At 31.2% G+C, this 24,149-nt stretch overlaps 4 protein-coding genes across 4 annotated transcripts; 1 reads left to right on the plus strand and 3 right to left on the minus strand.

The window, feature by feature from the left end:
• Positions 1–7,154: 7,154 nt before the first annotated feature.
• LOC105789314 (ankyrin repeat-containing protein BDA1) lies at positions 7,155–9,173 on the plus strand. The gene is made up of 2 exons (XM_012616645.2): positions 7,155–7,865; positions 8,280–9,173. Exons 1-2 carry the CDS (start codon positions 7,263–7,265, stop codon positions 8,994–8,996), a joined length of 1,320 nt encoding a protein of 439 aa, XP_012472099.1. The 5' UTR covers positions 7,155–7,262; the 3' UTR covers positions 8,997–9,173.
• Positions 9,174–9,787: 614 nt separating this feature from the next.
• LOC105789316 (expansin-like B1) lies at positions 9,788–12,217 on the minus strand. The gene is made up of 4 exons (XM_012616648.2): positions 12,005–12,217; positions 11,743–11,852; positions 10,677–10,988; positions 9,788–10,213 (listed from the first exon to the last, which is right to left on the minus strand). The coding sequence occupies exons 1-4, from the start codon at positions 12,135–12,137 to the stop codon at positions 10,016–10,018; spliced, it is 753 nt and encodes a 250-aa protein (XP_012472102.1). The 5' UTR covers positions 12,138–12,217; the 3' UTR covers positions 9,788–10,015.
• A 4,336-nt stretch (positions 12,218–16,553) lies between these two features.
• On the minus strand, positions 16,554–18,421 carry LOC105789318 (ankyrin repeat-containing protein BDA1). Its single transcript, XM_012616652.2, has 2 exons — positions 17,792–18,421; positions 16,554–17,710 (listed from the first exon to the last, which is right to left on the minus strand). Exons 1-2 carry the CDS (start codon positions 18,356–18,358, stop codon positions 16,916–16,918), a joined length of 1,362 nt encoding a protein of 453 aa, XP_012472106.1. The 5' UTR covers positions 18,359–18,421; the 3' UTR covers positions 16,554–16,915.
• A 1,114-nt stretch (positions 18,422–19,535) lies between these two features.
• LOC105789317 (subtilisin-like protease SBT2.6) lies at positions 19,536–22,674 on the minus strand. The gene is made up of 8 exons (XM_052623242.1): positions 22,614–22,674; positions 22,466–22,494; positions 21,808–22,209; positions 21,560–21,754; positions 21,200–21,482; positions 20,779–21,107; positions 20,430–20,697; positions 19,536–20,343 (listed from the first exon to the last, which is right to left on the minus strand). Exons 1-8 carry the CDS (start codon positions 22,672–22,674, stop codon positions 19,661–19,663), a joined length of 2,250 nt encoding a protein of 749 aa, XP_052479202.1. The 3' UTR covers positions 19,536–19,660.
• Between the last annotated feature and the right edge of the window lie 1,475 nt (positions 22,675–24,149).

Here is a 24,149-nt window from a genome sequence, read left to right on the forward strand (position 1 = left end):
TGAATATTAAAATATTCTTATAATTTATTATATTACTATATTAATATTTAAATATTATTTCATTCTTTTATCAAATTTTGAATATCTAAATATATTTTATTAAATATGAAATTAAAAAATAAACTCGTAAAATCACATGTAACATATATGACATTAGAGATTAGTGTATATAAAAGCATTCATTTAAAGAAACCAGTAATATATTAAAGTATTGAGTTTAAACTAACAAAATATCTTTTGTTATTCATTATTACTAAATTAGCAGTATAATACTATATTTTATTTATATTTATTTTCATATAAAATTATACATGTACTATCATTTAAATAATTCAATTTTGAGTTACACTTTTTATTAATACAAAAGTAAGACTTACCACTAGAAAATATGTATTGCTAATAAGTAGTTAAAATTCACATAAGAATTCAAATTTCATTATCATTTACACATTCAAATCTCCATCAAGATTTGAAGTTTTTTTTTTAATTATTATAGTATCAAGTGGAATTTAAAGGGTAGGTGGTGCCTTGGGTAAATTATGTTTTGGCTCCTCAAATGAAAAAATTATGTTAAATCACTTTCAAAATAATGTAATCATAAAATTATGTTTTAACTCTTAAAAGTTCTGACCCCTTTTTCATAACCATTTCAAAAATATTACTTTGTATTACTTACATTAAATAAAATATATTATTTAATAAATTAGAAAAATAATTAGGTAAAATCACATGACTCCAACCCCTAACTTCGTCTTTATTTCGAGAGCCACTTCCATCTTTCAATTTCACTTAAATTTGTTTATCTATTGGGAGTTTTCTTCAACCTTTTCTCTCATTGGTTTTTATTATATATAAAGGATACTAAACCATCATGTGTGATCTTGTGGTTAATCTAGCTATTTTTATTTCAAAATGAATCCTCTTATTCTATTGAAGAATGCTGCTCAAAATGGAGATGTTAACAAGTTATATCAAGCGATAGCTAAAGATTCTAATGTTTTGGAGCATTAGAATATGACATATGTTAGTATGTGTTAGTATGTGATATGATTCGGAGCACTTCAAGGTGTCTTAAGTTGCCAAGCATTTTAGGAATTGGGCCAGAGAATAAGTTATCTTCCAAGGCTAGATTCTTAAGTATGGAAGCATTAGAGGTAGAGCTGGTAATGTTTCCGCTAAATTTATTTCCCCACAATACAAGATTCTCAAGTTTTGGAGCATTGGTAAGGGTGGTAGAGTACTAGTAAAATAGCATCTTTTAATATACATAGTCATTGAATACCAAATTCACAAAATATATATTACATTAAAATACATTTTAAAATAAAATTGTAAAACTTTAAATCAAATAAAAATAAAATTTTGGCATGGAAAAATGTGATCAAATCAATTAGTCCCTTTGTGATTTGTATAAACAAAAATTAAAATTAAACCATTCCATACCAGTATTGTATTTGATTTAATGATAGAGTTGTAAGTTACTTGTAAAAATTACATGCTTTAGTATATAAATTTGTACTTCAAACTAAAATGAACTCCTCACTATTCTTAGCCTAAGCCTTGGGTTGAATTCATCATTACTTTTAGATCTAAAATTGATTGAATATCAAATTTGTAAAATATTGTAACATTTTGAATCAAATAAAAACAAAACTTTGGCATGAAAATGTGGCAGCTAATCAATTCTAAAAATGACACTAACACTGAATACGAAATTATGAATAAAAATTAGTTATGATTTGGGAAACAAAAATATTAAATTATTCTGTATGATTTGGTATTAGTTATTATTTTGAATAATATTGTTGATTTTTAATTACATGAAATAAAACTATTGTATGTTAAATATTGTTTTAATTATGGCTTGAAATTTTATTATTATATTTCAACTACTATATAATAGTTTAATTATGTTTAGCCATTTGAATAACAAACTAAAAACTAATTAAAACTAATTACTTTAAGTATAATGGAAATTAAAAATTTTAAAATAAATCAATTCATATAAATTTTATTGTTTATTATCAAATTGATACATTTTAATAGATGATAAAATATATGAGCAAAAAAGAAGAAACAAGTTAAATATAATGTTTTTGGAGTTTGGAAAAAATTAAAGTGACAAACATACCTTCTAATTTGTTGTCACATAGATCTATTTCGTCGAGCGTAGTTGAATTAAAAACACTTTCCGGAATCAGCCCACTGAATTGATTTGCTGCAAAATCCAAATTCTGAAACTTGTAACATTCACTTATACTTGATGGAATGTTACTAGATAATTCATTTGTATCCAAGTAAAGCCCCTCAAACTTGGGAAGATGTTGACACATATCATTAGGTAAACTATCAGATAGGCTATTGCTGGAGAGATCAATAGTCTTTAGAGAAGAAATATTGAAGATAGAAGACGGAATCTGACCTGTAAGGTATTTAATTACTGTAATACTAAGCATTTTCAAACATTACTAATATAAACAGTTCATGGAAGTAAGAAAATGTGCATAATAAAACCAAATTGTATAAAAATTTTAAAACAAAATTTTGATTAATTGACAAATTTAAGATTTTATGTATTGAAGTGGGTTCAAATCTCACTATTATTTTTGTTTTGTTCTTTTAAATAAAAAACTAAAGCGCCTCAAATAATATAACTTATTTTAAATACGAAAAGTTATTTTTGAAATTTCTCTAATCGAGTTGGTGCTCATTGACTCATAACACCATCCTAATCGATACTTAAATAACAGATAGATATTCACATTCACCAAAAAGTAAAAAAAATGTTACTTTAGTTTCAAATAAAAATTTTAATTATTTATATAACAAGTAACTTTATAATTCATGTATGAATTTGATAAATAATATATTTATATAAACTAATCTATCATACTTATATTAATTATATATCATTTTCAAACCATTAGCATAAATTTAGTGACTATTAAGAAAAGAAAAAATGAAATGAAATAATGAATAATTTAATTGACAATATATCAATTTTATATTTTCTACATATGCTTTAATGATGATCAAATTTTTTTACTATCACTATTTTTGAATTAAAAGAATTTATCAATATAATTTAATTATATTTTGAATAATGTTACTCTTTTTTAATTACATGAAGTAAAATCATATTATATATTAAAGAGGGTACATATGCTTTAATTATAGCTTGAGATTTTATTATTACATTTGAGTTATTAAATAAATTAATATATTTTAATTATATTCAACCATTTGAATAACTAATTAGAATAATTTTAAAAACATTATTTAAAAGCTATGTATATAAATGTATATGTATATACATGGTTGTTTCATTTTTTAAAATAAATATATTTTCAATGTTGGTTTCTTGTCTTCCACACACAAAGTATTTCTATTTTTTTATAACTTTTACTTATATAAAATAGATTAGTTTATGCAATAACAAATTACTTTTTAAGCTTAATAGAAATTAAAATAAATAAATTCATATAAGTCTTATTGTTTATTATCAAATTAATAGATGATAAAGTATATGACAAAAAGAAAAGGAAGAATTAAATTCAATAGAATGTTTTTGGACTTGTGGAAAATTTTAAAGTGAAAAACATACCTTCTAAATTGTTGTCAAATAGATATATTTCTTCGAGCATAGTTGAATTAAAAATACTTTTTGGAATCAGCCCACTGAATTGAGTTATTGCTAAATTCAAAACCTGAAGCTTGTTACATTCACCTATACTTGATGGAATCTGACCAACACACGTACTTAATATAAGTCAAAGAGGTTTTCTTTTCTATAATTTGGAGATGTTATATTTTAATGTATTTAATCATATTTTTCATCAAATTAACTATTTTGATTTTAATGAAATAAAAAGCTCTTACTTTTTTTTTATAAAAAAATACTTTAAACTAAAGAAGCCAAAGAAATTTAGTACCTTCTAAATTATTAAACCCCAAATATAAATGTCTAAGTCGTGTCAAGTTTCCAATACTTCTTGGAATGACCTATGTGAATTGATTAATGGACAATGACAAAATTTGAAGGTTGTTGCATTTGCCTATACTTAATGGAATGTTACCAGATAATTCAGTCAAACTTAAGTGAAGCTCTTCAAGCTTAGGAAGATGTTGACACATATCACCAGGTAAACTACCTAATAGGTTATTGCTGGAGAGATCAATAGCCTTAAGAGAAGAAATGTTGAAGATGAAAGATGGAACCTGGACAGATAATTGATTGAATTCCAAGTTCAAGATCTCTAGATTGGACATGTTAACAAGTGACGTTTGATGGATTGTGCCTGTCAACTTATTATTTTTCATTTTTAGCCTTTGAACTCTGTGTAAGTGCCATGATGGAATTTCCCCCATTAAGACCATTGTAGCTTAATTGGATGATCCTCAAATGGTGCAATTGGCCAATTCTTTAGGCAGATGGCCATAGAAATTGTTGCTACTCAAGTCGAGAGAAAGTAGAAATGAAAGATTTCCAAGGTGTGGAGGGATAGTACCTCGAAGATTCATGTTTGTAAGATTCAAAGCTACAACTCTTTCATGGATGATGCCACAAGAAACACCAATCCACCTGCAAACAGAGCTAGAGGCTTTCTAATTGTTTTCCAAGACATTTTGAGGATCGACTATTCGATCCGTAAGCTCGAGGAGTGCAAACTGATCGGTGGTGAGATTCCTGGCTGTCATAGCCAAACAAAGTATGGAACATGGTAGGAATAGAGCTAAAAGAAGATGAAAGCAAGTGGTGTAGTTTATGATTGCAAGACGGAATAAGGCAAGAAAATGGTTGATTAGTTAATTCATGACTTAGTTAATTCATGTGTTGGATTGATTGGTTGATTAGTGGTGGAGTTATAGGTTATGTTTGAGCTTCTAAAATGGTTGAGTTTAAGTGTCTTTCACTAAAACATTTGGACATGTCTCTTGTGTTCACTTACATCCATTAAGCTATTTTAGTTGTAATTAATAAATACATTAAATTTTTATTAGATTAAGCTAAAAAAGAGTGTAATTATCAATAATGTATGGATGGAATAAGTTAATTGCTTACCGTTTGGATAAACTTACGAATGATGATAATGTTTACCTTTGAATTATGAACATGCCATGGAGATGTTATTAATAAAATTGGGTTTGAAACAAGGATTGGGGCACTCAATTTTATTTCACTTTATGGGTTGATTGCCATTTTTATCCTTAATAGTTTATTGTTGATATGATCAAGTCCTTGTTTGTAGTTTTATTTGTTCAATTTGACAACATTGCTAATTATTTTTTTATTTATTATCGATTGATAATGATGTTTTTATTTATAAACAAACTATCTACCTATCTACCTAAATCCTAATTTCTTTTTAAAGAAAATAAAAGTCCTTGTATAAGGTCATGTGATTTGATTTGAATTATAATTTAATAATTAAAATATAAAATACGTAATATGTAATATTATTATAAAAATAATTGTAATTTTTAATTAAGAGTAGTTAAAATGTATAAATTAAGTAGGGCCAAATAAATAACTAGATTATGCAAAAAAATAATTAAAGCTTGTTAAGAGAAATTAATTCTTTCTCAAGAAGTTTTTTAACCGTCATCTGTCAAGTAACTAGTTGGACGTCCGACAATGGTGAATATTGTCCTTAAGTCAAGCTAAATTTTATCTCCCAACTATATCGAAAGCCCAAACTTAAAATAGAATTTGTAGAATGAGAACATTTCATAAAATTGAGTTGTACATTATACACGATCACTTACCATAGAACAAGCACGTCACTCACTTGATAGGATATAAACCCCAACCTTTAGCATATAGATCATATGTCCCACTTGATCTATAGTTTTTTTCTAGAAAATAAAGGGTTGGTAGGAATGTATAAAATCCTTGCTAGTTGTAATAAAATAGTAAAATTGTTTTAATCGATGGTTAGGTATTTACTTAGGATGCAAAACTCATTTTTAATTTTTTAAGCAAATGATAGGGTGGTAGGAATGTTTAAAATATGTTATTTTGTTTGGATTGTTATGTTTGTTCAAAGAGTTATTCTACTGTGTTTTAATCGAGTATAAATAATGGTTTAAGTCCTACACACCTACCATGTAATAATTTCACACTTATATTTTAATCTGGATTACTCTTCATTAAAATTTTCCATTAAAATTTAGTTATAAATCAAGTGGCTCATTTGAAAATCCAAGCTTTAGTTGTATTGTTGACTTTGTTTTCACATACATTAAATAGAAGTTTAAAGTTTGAATTTTTTTTATTTTTATTGTATTTTTACATTGACGTTAGATACTATTTTGTTTTTATTATTAAAATTTGAATATTAAAATATTCTTATAATTTATTATATTACTATATTAATATTTAAATATATTTTTATTTTTTATCAAATTTTGAATATCTAAATATATTTTATTAAACATGAAATTAAAAATAAACTCGTAAAATCACATGTAACATATATGACATTAGAGATTAGTATATATAAAACATTCATTTAAAGAAACCAGAATATATTAAAGCACGAGTTTAAACTAACGAAAATATCTTTTTGTTATTCATTATTACTAAATTAACAGTATAATACTATATTTTTATTAAATGTTAAAAATATTTTATTTATATTTATTTTCATATAAAATTATACATGTACTATCATTTAAATAATTCAATTTTGAGTTACACTTTTTATTAATACAAAAGTAAGACTTACCACTATAAAATATGTATTGCTAATAAGTAGTTAAAATTCACATAAAATTCAAATTTCATTATCATTTACACATTCAAATCTCCATCAAGATTTGAAGTTTTTTTTTAATTATTATAGTATCAAGTGGAATTTAAAGGGTAGGTGGTGCCTTTGGGTAAATTATGTTTTGGCTCCTCAAATGAAAAAATTATGTTAAATCACTTTCAAAATAATGTAATCATAAAATTATGTTTTTAACTCTTAAAAGTTCTGACCCTTTTTCATAACCATTTCAAAATATTACTTTGTATTACTTACATTAAATAAAAATATATTATTTAATAAATTAGAAAAATAATTAGGTAAAATCACATGACTCCAACCCCTAACTTCGTCTTTATTTCGAGAGCCACTTCCATCTTTCAATTTCACTTAAATTTGTTTATCTATTGGGAGTTTTCTTCAACCTTTTCTCTCATTGGTTTTTATTATATATAAAGGATACTAAACCATCATGTGTGATCTTGTGGTTAATCTAGCTATTTTTATTTCAAAATGAATCCTCTTATTCTATTGAAGAATGCTGCTCAAAATGGAGATGTTAACAAGTTATATCAAGCGATAGCTAAAGATTCTAATGTTTTGGAGCATTATGATAAAACATCTTTCGCTGAAACTCCATTACATATAGCTACAAGTCGAGGGCATATCAATTTTGCTTTAGAGATAATGAGGCTTAAACCATCTCTTTCCAAGAAGCTAGATGAACAAGGATGGAGTCCCATGCACGTTGCGTTGCAACATAACCAGACCTCGATGGTGCATCGGCTCATAGAGACGGACCCAACCCTTGTTGGTGTCAAAGGAAGGGAGGGTTTCACTCCACTGCACTACGTTGTTCAAAACGACGGAGTTAATCTCTTGCGTGAGTTTCTAGCGGTAAGCCCTCATTCCGTCATTGATACCACGAATAAAGGCAAAACGGCTTTGCATATCGCTGCGGAGAAGGGAAATACCAGAGCTTTAGAGGCTTTGTTGTCGTTTCTTGGAAGGTCATGGTATAGGGAGGCATTATATTGGGAAGAGAAAGTAGTTAACTGGAAGGATGAAAATGGTTTCACTGTACTGCATGTAGCAGTGACGATGAACGATATCCAGGTGATTTTTGATGAACTCATTTCAGCTATGCATGACAAGATTATATTGCATTGCATTACAATTAGATTATATAACCGGCCCAATTTTATAGGAAGTCCCTATACTTTACATTCTTCTTTGTAGCTTTAGTAAATTTACTAAATTTGATCAATTCTAGTTTTTGTTTAGACCGGGTTGTTTTCGGTTTGTGATGATGATTTTGGGTTTTAATTTTAGGTTTAATTAATTTTTCACTTTTTAAAATAAAAATTTTGTGCCGATGGGGCCATGCCTGTCGGGTTAACGATTTGATTTTGAATTTTTCGGGCTATTTGGTATTTAAATTTAGTTTTAATGTTAAATTTGATAATTAATTTTTTTTAATTTAATACTTAAGTTTGACTTCAATTTTTTATGCAAAATCCTACTATGCAGATTGTGAAATCGTTACTAAACTCTAAAATCAACGTGAATGCAAAAAGCCTAGAAGGTTTTACAGTTCTGGACATTGTTGATCGTGCTAACAATAATCCAGACATGAAAGATGTTTTAATCCAAGCAGGAGCTAAACATAGTGATGTAATGAAGACCTACGACATTAATGCTATTCCTTCCATGAAGCAAGTAAGTTTTGAACCAAAGCCTACACTTCTTGATAATGTCATACGGTTCCTAAAAGGCCAGAAAACAAATATCTCGACCGAAACACGTGATGCTTTGCTAGTGGTGGCTGCACTGGTTGCAACAGCCACTTTCCAAGCGGTTCTCAGCCCACCGGGAGGGCTTCGACAGGCTGACAGTAGCGACAGTGATTCACTTCCGTTCAGCAAGGTGGGGAAGGTGGTGATGAAAGAATGGTTATACATAACTTTCTTGATTCTTAATAGTACTTCATTTTGGGTGACAATCATAACCATTTATCTTTTACTCCCAAACGGGTTTTATGGTCAACTATCGACTCTACCCTTAATTCTCTTCTCGCTTACCTACTTGTTCTGCTCAACAATCATATCACCAAGCCTCATTTGTGCCATTGTTAATTTCAGCTTTTTCATATTTTGTGTGGTGTTACTAAGTTCAGGCCTTGTGGTTATATCCAATCATTCCTTGTTGTCCTCCATCAAGCAGAAATTATGGTCCCGTTGCAGATAGGATGATTTACTTGCGGATTTGGAGTTTGTTGCATGGAACCTCCTCATCACTTGTTTGTGTTGTGTTACTCTGTCTATGACATAACGTTGAAACTCTATTGCTAATTGTTGAATATTAATGTGTTGTAATTAAAGTTTGTATTCAATCAGTGAGATGGGAATGAATGAATTTAAGAAATTTAGTAGCCATTTAATTAGGATGCATGAATGTACTACATCAATGAGTTACAGATTAACTACTTGGCTAGACTAGAAGAAAGTATAGAATTTAAAAGTAAAGATTGTAAGTGATGAAGCCAATGTAAGCTAAAAAAAAGTAAACTAAAATTTCATATTCCATCATGAGTGTATTTTCACTTTACCATCTTTAGAGTTTTTCAACGAAGTATTAATCAAAGCTAAATATCCTTACAAAGGAAATATAGTGAAAAGAGAGTGTGAAAAAATGAACTTTTGAAGTGGTCATGGCTTTCACAACTAATTTATTAATCAACAATACATTTTACAGTAATGTTTGTGTAACATCTTCATACCTGAAGAAATTACTGAGAAAATCAAATTCGTTCAATGATTTTATTTAACCAATCAAATTAATTTACCCTTATGTCACTTTTTAAATGCATATCTAAACTTAATACCAACTCTAGGTGGCTCTATTATTAGTTAATAAATGAATAGGGACCAAATTATGAAATTTGCAAACACGTTTGCTTCTAACTCTTTGACACATAAAAATATGGCAGATAATGTGTGCTACTATTATTAGTACTTTTAAAGAACTGTAGGCAAATATCTCTCAATAGTGCAACTTTATTGATTGATACACATACATCAAGCAAAAGTACACATGCCCAAGTTTTTTGTTTATTAAGCACAAGGCAAAGTTTTGAGCACTTTTGCTAGCTTATAAACACCTACTTAATAACATAATAATAATGAAGCAACTATAATTGACGAAATTAATTATCTTTTAAAAGGTTCCTACTTTCTTTTTCTCAAGAAGTACAATTGCGATGCATTTCATTCAAGCTCAATATCTGATTCATAAGCAACTCCAGCTTTCCAATCACTAGGAATAACATTTGATGCCTGCACCCAATATACACCCGCTCTACCTTGAACTTGGAATCTCAAAGTGACTGCTCCCGATGGTGGATACGTTGTGTCGAAAACAGCCCCGTATGCCCTCCTCATCCCTATCCATTCCTTACAATCCGCCTGCATAATTCATATCACCAACAAAATTTTGATTACTATGCTTTTAAAATTAGGTTAAATTTGGCAATTACATTTATATTGGGATCTAAAATATAGAATGTAAATTTTTTTTATTTTTAGTTCTTGAACTTGGTAATTAATCCCACATTAAAAGCTTGAACTAGACAATTATTCTCATAATGGGACATGAACCTTTTTTAGTCTAGGTTAGTCCTAAACCTTCGCAATTGTTTTTATATTAGGCCCTTAATTTTAGGATTTTCAAAATAAAATTAGGCCCCAATGTGAAAGTAATTACCTTTTTTTGTCTCAATGTAAGAAAAATTATCAAGATCTGAAATTAATTTAGATAAAAAAAATTTCAAGCCCCAATATAAGAATAATTGCTAAGTCCAAATCTAAAAAAATCATGTAAACCTTTAAAATTCCTTGAGCTCACCAACAATGTAACACTTCAATTTACCTGCCAAACATCTGCGGCTAGAATTTCAGTTTGGCCAGCTTGGTATAATATTACAATGGCCAAGTAATTTGGGTACTTGCTATGTTCATGAACCTTGAATTGCATCTTGTAACCACCGTAGCGGCAGGGGATTCGCTGGTATTCTACTTCGACTACTCCGTAAGCGAACAGCTCGCCCGCTTTGTCCGATTGTGCCATCCTAGAGTAAGCGCGGGGGCTGAGGATGAAATCAGTGTTGTCACCTTCGCCGTAGTCGGTCACCACTATGTTCACCCCATTATCAGTACAGAGTTGGGGGTTTGTGCACCTAACCTGAGAGTTAAAATCAAAACAAATTCAAGTGTCATTAGTTAGCAAAAACATTGAGTCAGAGTTTGAATAATGACAAATTTCAGCTTGAAATGAATTTAAATTTTGAATTAGATGGAGTATATTTTTAAGCTCAAGATATAATTTAACTCATTTGATCACTCAAGTTTTATACTTGAGCTCGAGTTGGAATTATGCTTTTGCTTATGCAATCTTGATATTAATTAAACTTAGTAAATAATGAATATATAATAAAAAATTAAAAAGTTTTACGCAACAATCAAATCTAAATTTTCTAATGATAATTGTTGGGTGGGTGTACTAGTTGGACCAAGAATCGGTTAGGGTATTAATCCGGAAAAAGGTGTTGCAAATCGGTTAAACAAGTTCTTTTTACTATTTTTTTAATATATATTTTTTAATAATTTATTCGATTAGACCGACAAATCAATTGAATTAATCAAATTGATCAGACTGGGAATTGGTGGTCGATCGATTCAGCTTTCGATCTAGTTCTGAAAACCTTATTGATAAAAAAATGAAGGCGAGTTAAGTATTTAATATATTTAAATATATATCAAGGATAAAAAATAATTTAATAATATAAAATACTTAATATATCTTAAAAATGAAAAACTAGATTAAGCTCGTGTTAGAATTGTGTATCAAGATACTCAAATTTGACTTTCTTAATAATTCAAAGTGCTCAAACTCAACTCCATGATTATCAAATAAGAATAGATTTTGAAGCTTATACCTGATAGCAAGTACCACAGCCAGTTCCATTTTTGTAGAGCCTGTAAGAAGCCCCAGCCACATTCGCATCATTCACAGTCCTTCCAAATTCTCCATATCCACAAGCTCCCCCTAAAATTCATCACATAATTGTTAGCTAAAACATGATAAACATTGAATAACCATGCATAATTTCTTCACGTATTCATGTTCGAATATGTGTCAAAGAACGAAGAGTCCAAGCAATACGATAATGATAACTAAATAAGGAGCAATGTTCATACTTGGAGTCCCTAAACAATCAGGGCTGCCATAGTAAGTTGCTCTGGACTTTACATAGTCCTGAGCATAACACAGTGTAGGCAGTAACACCATGACAGATATAAGGCAACAATGAAACTTCAATGAGAACCCCATGTTTTCTGCAACAAAAAATTTATAGTAATAATGGAACAAAATTAAAAAGAGAAATGTAGTTAATGAGATGAGAAGCTAAGAGACCAGAGTTCCCATATTTATAGCAGAAATGAAGAGTTATGTGTATGCAGTATCTGCAGGTTGAATTTGAAAAGGTTATGTGTCAATTATTACTATGCTCTTGGGATTAAATTATTAAGCTTATCCTACACTTGGTTTCCAAGGATTAAAGTATAATAGTGGAGACTCTATGTTTTCTCCATTTCTCCTCTGTCTCTATCAATGGATAGATGAAATTAGAGAATCCCACATTTTCGGATTTAGAATTTGTGTTTATTAGAGTATAATATTATTTTTTATAACTTTGAAGATTTAATATATTTTCAAAATTTTGTCTTTCGACTTTAAAGAGAGTCTAGAACATCTCTTAAATCACTGAACAATGAATACATGCGTATTAACAGCAATGCTCCTACAGAACAAAAATCCTGTAGGGTGTGTTGATTCTTTAGTGGCATCCAAAAACAGGGACGACACCAAAGGCAGGAGCTTAAGCTATGAAATATCAGTTTAGTCCCTCCAAAGTATACATGTTTTCCATTTTAGTATTAAATTTGTTGTCCCTTGGAATCTAAGCCATTACTCCATTATAGATTTGAGTCGAAAAAGTAAAAAGAGCTAGAAGGATTAATTGGCAAACCTACCAATAAGAAGATACCACATGAAAGTTCTTTACACATGACAATTAATGACATGACATTCATTAAAAAATATTCAAAATACAAATATATGTATATATAATATCTAAAAATATATAAATTTTATTAAATTTAAAAAATCATTTTTTACAATATATAAACTATATAAAATAAAATTATAAAAACATCATATAAAAATTCCAAATTATATGTATAAATTCAAATTTTACTAAATTTATTAAATTTAAAAATTCAAAAATTATAATATATAATTTTTATATACAAACATTATATAAAATATAAAACAAGTGGAAATATATATATAAATTAAAATTTTATTAAATTTAAATTTAAATTTAAATTTTTATAATATACCAATTATATAAAATATAAGTAATTTGAGAAAAGGAAAAAAATAATTCTAAAATTTTAAAATCTATATTAAAATGGTCAAAAGTCAAACATTAGTGTCAATCAACGATTGGTCAATGCGGGACAACAATCTACAGATTTTGGTAAGTGATCAAGATAGGGGCGAATACAAGAGGTAGGCAAAAGTTTTGGCCCTCAAATTTAAAAAAAATTATAATTATAATCCCTTATAATTGATTATAAATTAATATAAGAAAAAATTATGCTTTGGCCTTCAAAAAAATAAAAAAAATTATTTAATCCTTTTAAAAATCATAAAATCATAAATTAATATATGATAAAATCTATATTTGACATATCAAAAATTTATAATTTAATTTTGACCCCCTAGAAAAAATTTTCCTGATCTATCTATGGTCAACAACAGGGTCGATAAAATGGGGCAAGTAGGGGTGCTAGCCCCCAAAATTGAAAAGTTACAATTATAGCCCCCTTATAACTAATCAATTATAAATTAATGTAAGGAAAAATTATGTTTTAGCCAAAAAGCATAAAATCATAAATTAATATACGATAAAATCTGTATTTGACATATAAAAGATTTATAATTTAATTTTGATCTTCTAAAATAATTTCTAGATTCGCCTATATATGGTCAACAGGCACATCATTGCCCACTCATCGGTGACAAGGAAACATAGGTAGACAAGTGATGCGTTCGCGCTGTTAAGTTTTTGGACCAAAAACTATAAGGGATGAATACTTTAAGTATTAATACGAGAAAAAAAAATAGATACCAAAATAAGAGAACGAAAATAATTTAAGTATCGTGACATAAGTGGAAAACTGATCAGAAAGATCTAACCAACACCAAGTCTGCTCTATTGATGTATATCACCTTTACTAAGCTGATAATTATGGTTGACTACTTCAGTAGATATCAAATGAGAACAGCCAAGTACAATAAAACCCACCAAAAACCTATCACTTTGGTGAGCTTTAACGCACTACCACGACCGTTAAACAATAACCAAGCAGCTAAATATCTCTTATAAACTACTCTTATTCATGGTGGAAAGCACCCTTTTGTTTTATGTTTTCTTAAAACCTATATTTTTTTCTAAGTATTGACACGTTTAAATTTATGTCGGCATGTATAGGAACCAAGAATACATTACAAGTTTGAATTTTGTATACGATTTAGGTATATGCATATAGGTCCCTACGAGTACTATTTTATTTGTGAAGTGGGTTGGTGGCTTTTCTTACTGGTATTCCATTTGGCTATCGCAAGGTCGTTAATAACTAGTGAAAAAGAGAAAAAAAAAAAATAGGTATTGTCGCTCTAGTTGTACTTGATTAACACCTGGTTAGAAAGATTGAGAAGAGGATTCTTTTTGAGATAGTGACCAGCACCAATTTTATTTGCTTAAATAATAAAATCACTCTCTCCATTAACAAGTTCTTGCCACTATGATGAAATAATGGAGTGGACATGGTTGAGAACTGGGACCAATGATACGTCCATGTGTCTATATAAACACCATCCCCTGGCCATCTCTCGACGCTTGGTGATGTTTAGGGTGAAAGAGAGGAACATAACTACAAAAGGTAGTGTTACGAGGGAGCTACACTAGCAATATATACATTTTCCCTATATTCTTCACAAATTTAGAATTTAGTCTCTATAGTTTTCAGATTTCAAAATCTAGATCCAATTGTTTGGCGTGACATTTTGAAATAAAAAAACAATACTCACTTAGTAGCTATGTAAAAAAATGACATTGTAATGACTTGTATTTTGAATCTGAAAAGTAGAGGATTAAATTCCTAAAAATAAAAGTATAGGGACTAGATTCCAATTTTATGAAAAGTATAGGGATTTATAATTTATTTCTGAAATGAAGCATAGCACTACCCAAAATTTCATCTTTAGTCATTCTCAATGCAAAAAGCTTAAAAGAGAAACTAAAAAGGCTAATGCAAGGTGTAAAGTAGATGAACATATAAGTCAAAAGAAGCAACAATGGATGGATGATGGGATTTTCCAAGTGTCTTTTGCTGCAGATTTTGGGGGTGGACAATGGAGAGGAAGAGCAATAATGGCATAGCTGATTATAGCAAAAGGTGGTGAAACAATGAAACAAACAAGTGAATGCTTTTTATGTTCCAGAACACACTTGTAGGAGAAATGTACTAGTCAGGACTGTCCGATCGATGATCGACATTTTGCTCGTGCTAAGCTCGAGTTAGAATTGACAGGTCTAGATGTTTTTCATGCCATGGATAAACCAGTGGGTGCAACTAGCAAAGAGAGGTGAAGAAGGCAACATTTGACATCTAAACATTTTTTAAGTACACAACTGCAATGTCCAAACCATAGTATATTTTAGATAAATCCTAAAATGACATCAGATTCAGTTAAACTCTAAAACCAAAAACATAAGAACATGTTACATGTACATAGTTTCCTCTTATTTTCATGTTTTAGGACAGGCAACTATCCTATATGGTATTGGCGTTGTTGGCACTGCCACCACTGTTTGCTGCTGCTAATATATGGTCAGCTTGCCTGTACTAGCCTGGACGATTGAGGTAAGCCTGGTAGATGGTTGTCTCAATCACGGTAGCCACCACAAGAAACACAGAACGAATATCACTAGGATTATTATGAAAATTGATCAACTTTACAATCTGTCATTATTTTTATTGGCACCTTATGTCATCAACTTCACACTATGCGGCAGCAGAGGGGGGTTCCAAAACCCTGGCTGCTAACTTGTTAACAAAAAAATGGGCCTAAGGGCCAGAATCAAATTTGGGCTCACAGCATAATCAGATTTTCAAATTTTGGAAAAAAAGCTGAATCTCATTTTCAATTCAAATTAAAAAGATTTAAAAGTTTGATTTACATTCACAATTTGAGAAAAATTCAATTTTTTTTTCTCTTATTTTAAAGTTTTACTTTTAAACTTAATTCTAGAACCAAATTAAACTTTTAACTCGATTCTAGAATTAGTTTAAAAGTCAATTTTAAAAAGAAAAGTTCACATAACCCACTAATTCAATAATATCAAGGCCAAATAAGCTCGAAATTGACTGTCCGGACAAATTTAGGTGTCTACATAAACATATGTATATTTTCTTAGAAATATGAATGAATGGAGAGAAATTCCTCAATATTTTCGTTGCCTTTGATTAGTAACAATGTATCACCTTAAACCTGTGCATATAATTCATGTATTCATTTGTACCTTGTATGAATAGTGATTTCTCTTTGATGAACAAGAAAGTGAATGATGACGGTGATGATTTAATGAACAAACTGATAGAAATAAAGGGTTGATTGCTTGAAGAGCAAGTAACACATTTTCTTCATTTGCATGGTTGAAAGGGGAGATAAATATCAAGAACTTGATGTTGAACCTACATTAATAGCTAAAGGAACTCTTACTGTGTGCTTTTTACCCTTTAATACCATTTCCCCAAATGAGTAAGCATTTGTTGTCTCAATTGCTTCAAATACAAGCCTTAGGCGCCTTGAACTTCTTCTTTTGATCCTGAATGACTTTGGAACTACGGTAACATTTACGCCTATAGGCAACTACCCCGTTTCCTCTGATTTTGGGTAAACCCTAAACCAACACCAGATTCAAATACACTCTAAAATCTATAACATAAAAACAAGTACATAGTTTCCTCATCTCTTCATATTTCTGGACAGGCACCTACCCTGTTTCCTCTCATTGAGACCACCCGGTTTTTAACCCGTCCATGTTTAAAAAGCGCTATCGAAGGAAATGCATATACCGCTACTGCCGAAACATAAATAAAGAATATGAATGAAGTTCTGGCAGTTGTGAAACTCGAAGAGTTTGGCTGTGAAGGGAAGATGCTAACTAGCGAAGCATAATATGAAAGAAGGAGAAAAAATGTACATATGTAAAGGATCATGGAAAATGGAAGGCCTGTTATAACAACCAGAATCGTCCAAACTGATATATAGAAAGCCAAACTATTGAGAGTGAAGAAATAGAATAGATTAAAAGGTTTCATGATTATCTGTCCTGCATTATGTGGCCTTTGATCTTGGCCCAAGGTGGTATTGGTGTTGTTGGCACTGCTACTACCATTATTTGTTGTTGCTGGTTTATAGTTATCTTGCCAGTACCCCCCTGGAGGCTGGAGGCCGGCCTGATAGGTGGCTGTCACAATCAGGATAGCCACCACAAGGACCACAGCACGAATATCACTACAATTATTACGAGAATAAATTCCCAAATATTTGTCTCGTATATCGATCAGACTTAAGTTCCTGCTCAAGTAATCTCTGAGAGTCATGTTTGAGGTAAGATTGGATGCCGTTTTTGCTCTAGCACGACTTAGAATCTTACCGATCTCTAAGTTCTGCATTGTTCCTTGAAGGTGAAATGTGTCCATAGCTGTCATACCATTGGAGTTCTTGACATTCACATTGACATGCTTAACCAACAACTTCACAACCTACATCATCATATACAAAGTTTAAGTTAATTAACTATAATTGTGTAGCAAATAATGTTAATGAGCATATTTAAAGCTTGCCTGAGGCTGATTAGTAGATACAGCAATATGCAAGGCTGTGTTACCGTCTTCATCTTTCCAATTCAGAATATCTTCTTTGTTAACTCGATTTAGCCATCCCAGAAGGACTTTGAGAGCTCTAATTGAACGATTTTTCACGGCTATGTGCACTGCGGTCTCAAATTTAACTGTGGTGTCTTCAATAGATGATGGACAAGCAAATAAAAATTCAGCTAAAAGATCAGCATCATCGATCTGAGCTAAATAGTGTAATGGTGTAATCATCCCCTTTGCTTTGACACGGATCAGCTCACTATTGATCGTGATTAGTCCTCTAACCATATGACTGCAGTTATGCTGCAGAGCAAGATGGACAGGACTAAGTCCCATATGGTTTAGCTTCGAAGAAAGTGATGGTTTCAAATTTGCAACTTCCATTGCAAAATGGGGTTTATCTGACCTAGCAGCCTCGTGCAAGGGTGTATCGGCAATCGGTAGCCGATCAATACGATCCAGGATATATGGATCCTGGGCAACCTTTCTATACATCAATGTCTCCATTTTGTGCCACAGTCCGCAACTGATCATCCATAATGCTGTGATTGTTGCGGGGGTGAACTTTCACAACAATGAATTTGCTGAGATTATTTGCAGTGTTGTCTTATAAAAGGAGGTTGCTTGTAGGCTAATGCATGCAATGCCAGCAGAAATTGAACAAAAGTATATAAATATTTATGTGCAAAAGAAGTGAGCACACATTGAGTCATTGACATAACAGTCTTAATTTGTTAGTATTATCCTTATATTTGACTAAAATTTTTCCAAGGAATATTATTTTTAAAACCATTGAGTGAAACTGAAAAGGATGTTTACTGAGGATTAAAAAATAGGTTAAGAGTCCACAAGAAGATGAACAAACTAGATTAACTTGACAAATTTAGCCCTTAACATTGACAATTTTTTTAAAAATTAAAATTTATCATTTTATAAATATTGAGATTAAGTTTATTTAATTTTTTAGAATTTGAACTAAAATGGCAAATTTTGTAAACATTGAGGCTAAATTTGTTGAATTTTTATATTTAGGATAAAAGTAATAGAATATGTAAACATTAAAGGACTAAATTTGTTATTAACCCGACATGAGCTTTTTTATTAATTTAATAGGTAAACATTAAGGCTAATTAATTTTTTATCAACTTTTAAGGAACCTAAAATCTCATTTTATTATTTTACCTAGGGCTCCAAAAATATTAAGAACGGGTCTGCTCAATAAATAACTATGGCTAATTGGTTCGTTAAACTATACATAATTACAGTGGGACTGTTAGGAAGATATTTAAGTAATATTCGAATAGATTATTGGAAAGCAACGATGAAATATCTTCAAAGAACTAAAATTTACGTACTTACATAGTTACATAGTTACATACGAATATATTACTTGACCAGGAAGTTAACTTTGATTGATCAACGTGACAAATATTTGGGAATTGGTTCTCATAATAATCCTAGTAATATTCGTGTCATGGTTCTTGTGGTGGCTATGCTAATAGAAGCAATCACTTACCAGGCTGGGTCAGGTTTGGGCCGGGATGCAACAGTAAACCCTAAGCCCAGCCCATGGATGCTGCCAGCTCTCTATTTCCTAGTGGACTCATGATTCTTAACGTAACAGTAACAGTCGTGTTACTTTTGCAATAATATTTTTGATGCTGTCAAATATACATACATACATTCATTTGTAGCTTGTAGGAATGGTGATTTCCCTTTGTTGAACAAGAAAGTGATGATTATTTAATGAACAAGCTCTTACAAATAAAGAGGTCGGTTTCTTGAAGAGCAAGTGATACATTTCTCCATTTGCTTGTTTGAGAAGATAGATAAATATCAAGAACTTGAAGCAGAACCTACATAAACAGCTAAAGGAACTCTTACAATGTGTTTCTTACCCTTTAACACCATTTCCCCAAATGTGTAAGCATTTGTTGCCTCAATTGCTTCAAATACGAGCCTTAGGCGCCTCGAACCTCTTCTTTTGATCCTAAACGACTCCGGAACTACGGTAACATTTACGCCTAATGGCTCCTTTATATGTACGGTATATTTTTCCTTATGACTCACATTTTTTATATATCGGATCACCTTTCTTTTTCCAACTAAATTCGAGATCGTTACACTCGCTAGATTCAAATCCGAGCACTTGAACTTATTTTTAGTAGGACAAGCAACTCCTACAGCTTTTTTCACGGACTTGACATCGATACCTGGAACAGCACAAAGGAATTGAACATAGTGTTTGAAAGTGACATTGAATATGAGTCCTGGTTTCATGGCTTGAGAGACATTGATGGAACCTGCCCCAAAATCGAATGGAGTAGCTTGAATAAGTTCGTTTGATGATTCAGCTAGAATAGGGGCACCTGAATGACCAGTTCTATCGGCAGTTGTCATCATTGCGGATGTGATAGCATCAGGACCCCATTTAGGATGTCTTTGCTTGATCAAAGCAGCAATGCCAGCAATGTGTGGGGTAGCCATGCTTGTACCGGATATAAGTGCAAAACTTTGCCCTGCATCAAAAAATAGACTAATCTTCAGGTTAAGTTCGATGGAATCACCCCCAACGTATAAATCGAGAGCCGTTCATAGTTCATACCTTTGACGTATTTATCTCCTTCACTATCAGGACTCCATGCAGCCCAAATAGAGGTTCCAGGGGCCATGACATTTGGTTTAAGTACATCAACAGTTTGCATAAGCGCGTTTTTCACATCAGGACCTCGAGAAGAGTATGATGCCACAACCGGAGCCTGCCCCGTATAAAGTGCTTGCCTTCCATCTAATATCCTTGCTTTTGCAGCAAATGCCACTGCTTGTCCTCTTTTGTCCCTAATAGTATTGGCATTGTAATACTCCCATAAAGCCTAGTAGGATGTGAACAGGAACAATAAATATGTATTAACAGTTAAACCCGAAGAAGGTCTACGGTAGAGAAAGTAACGTACCGATGAAGCTTGCATGTCGTTAAGGACAATGGCAGGGATCTGCAGGGTCAGCATAGTTCCTTTCACTACCTCAGGACCAATATTAGGATCCAATGTGATTATAAAACCAGCTGCCCCTATTTCCATCATAGTGTCTGCAACGGTTGCAATGCTCGCAGCTTCGTACTCATATTCGAATGTATACGTGCAAATAATAAGCCTTCTATAGACCAAGGGTCGGATGAACGGTTCAGGATTTTGACAACTATCAACTGTGATGATTGTAGCATTCCTCACACATACATCAGCTGCTGCAGCTATATTGTAATCTATTTCACCATCTGTGGGAGCTGCAAAGTTGAAGATCAACTTGTATGTTAACATCAGAAGATTCAGAACCGTTGAGAAGAATTAGAAATACGGAATTTCAACTATAAATTACGTGAAAGGCCAGTTCCGGTGAAGCTTTGTCCATTTCCGAGCACGATGGTAGTGTTATATTTACGATCGGTAATAGATGCAGCAACACTAGTGATCCAAGGACTAAATGAAATGACTGAACTAGAAGAAGGTCCACCATTTCCAGCAGCTTGAACAACTAAAACACCAGCTTTGGTAGCAAACAAGAGCTGCAGTTCGAGCACATCGAGGAAAGCAGAATCCCCGGAAGGAACACTCGATGGACCGGCCGAGAGACTAAGTATATCAACACCATCTTCAACTGCCTAAACTAATAAGAAAAGATGTTAATCACCTTATAGAGATTGTATGGAAATCATCTTATAAAGCAATATTCTCGAACCTGATCAACTGCGGCCACAACATCTGACATATACCCTCCGAAAGTATAAAGAGCTTTATACACAGCAATCCTAGCTCCTGGAGCCATTCCACTCGCAGCACCATAATCGAAACCATCGACGATCACTCGAATATCATGGTTCCCTGCAGCTATAGATGCTGTATGGCTAGAACATGTATATATTGTGTTTGTCAGCTAGAATTAAAATAACAGTTACAGATATAAATTTATCATTGTATGGGCATAACCTGCCTTCCATGTCCATCTGCATCGTAAGGAGACGACACATCACGAGTAGCGTTAAACTCACCGTTAGCTATTGCTCCATGCGCGAAATATTGAGCACCTATTATCTTTCCATTACATGCTGTTGAAGGGAATAGCTCACCAGTGTCGCATTTCCCTTTAAACTTTGTACTATTTAAAAACCCTGAAGAAGAACTTGTCATAAAACTAGGATGGTTAGGATTTATCCCAGTATCAATGAAACCTATCACAACCCCTTCACCAGCTCCCTCTACACCACCTAATCTTGGCCATATATGTGCTGGTAATCCGAGAAAATCGGGTGTATGCGTAGTAAGTTTCTCGATTTTGACGTCCTCATGGACCGACCGTACCCCGGTCGTGTTTCGAAGGATACTAAGAACCTGCAAAAAAGTTCAAGCACCTCGTATACATTTCAAGACAATCAAAAGATCTTATATAATTGTGTACCTCTTTTGAAGTAACATGGATTGCAAAGCCATTAAGCAAATGTGTATAGCTATAAAGTTTTGTATAGGATCCTTTTTGTAAATGAGATTCCAAGAAAATAGTGTGGCTGCTACTGATTTGCTCTTTGTGAACAGTATAATCTTTGTCACTCCTACACAGTGAAAGATAGGGAGGTTAATACATACATACATATCCATTGCTTCCTTCCCAATCAAAACCTGACATTCAACACAAAACCAATCCTTTGCACCCATATTTTTTTACTTCTAGTTCATCACAGAACCATAGCATTGAATCATGAGCTGTCACATACATACATGCATACATACAGACATACCCATTGCTTCCTTCCCAATCAAAACCTGAAACTCAACACAAAACCAATCCTTTGCACCCATATATTTTTACTTCTCCTAGTGCAATGCTAGAATTGAATCATGAACTTTCATATACATACATGCATGCATACATACATGTATTTTTGTTTGGTTGTGAGAGAGAAAGTAGGCTTATCCTCCATTAAAACCATGTAGACCTTAGCTTCTGCAAATACAAGGTTAATAACAGTACTAAAGCATAAAAGAAATGTAGAGAACAATGCCATTAATGTAGTGTTTATGCAGAAATTGTACATTTGTTTTGAGACACAATGAAGAAATATCCCTTGACTATGTCTATAAGGAAAAGATAGATTATTACAAGACATGTATTTTTCATTTCCAAACTACTTTTTGATCATGCATGTGGACATTCACTTTGAAACCCCATGTCTAAACTGCATCGAGAAATCATGTACCTAAAAGTTGAAGAGAATTGGGGAAGAAAATGACTATGGAGGACCAATAAGAAAAGGTTAAGTTAATGGAGGAAGATATATTGGACCACACATTGAAATGAAAAGAAAAATGCCTTCCATGAAAGTGAAGTTGATGCATGCAAATCCAAATTCATAAAGAACAGAATATTTACCTAAAAAATCATTTTCTTTTTTGAACTTTTATATTCATATGAACTCATTCTTAGCTAACTACTTTTGACTTCATAAATTGACAACCATGACCAAAAATATGAGCAAATATGGATGAATATTTTTTATATAATGATAACAATTATTTTCCTTTTTGCTAATTACAAGTCGGGCAATAAGCATATATGCGTGTGATAAATGCATGTAATAAAAATATGTTTTAGAATTATAATAAATATAATTAAATTATAATTTAAATCATTAATAATTAAATATATAACAATAATTTCATATTCAAAATTTATTTTTATTTAAAATATCCAGAGTGAAATTACTGAAAATTCCTTTTTTATTAAATAACAAGTATTACTATAAAGGTATTTTTGTTATTTTATATTTTATGTAAGATCTAAAAAATACATATGATATTACTTAAACTGATCAAAACGGGTTTAAACTCAATTGTGAAATTATAAAAATCTATTACTTTTATTAAATAATAAGCATTACTACGAAGGTATTTCTATTCTTTCATATTTTCTATAAATTTGTTACATGAATGTTTTCAGCCTTACAAAATAATTTTTTAAGATAGGAATGTTAGTAAATTTAAAGAGAGAAATCTTTAATCAACAAGTGTTGAATATAATAGTATAATATATTACACTTTTATGAAAAAAACGTAAATTTAAAACTTAAAAATATTATTATTAGTAAGAAGAGCCATAAACACAAACCCTAAAATGTTGATGAATATTATATGGAATCTTTATATAACTTTTGGTTAGATATTTTGTAATTGTGAAATATGGTTAATTAAAGGGGACCATTAGAAACCCAATTAACCTTTGAATCTCTATTCAAACTTTGGGTCCATATCTCAATCAGTGATGTGAGTTATTCAAG

The sequence above is a fragment of the Gossypium raimondii genome, chromosome 2 (genome assembly GCF_025698545.1).
Source record: "Gossypium raimondii isolate GPD5lz chromosome 2, ASM2569854v1, whole genome shotgun sequence".
Taxonomy (NCBI): domain Eukaryota; kingdom Viridiplantae; phylum Streptophyta; class Magnoliopsida; order Malvales; family Malvaceae; genus Gossypium; species Gossypium raimondii.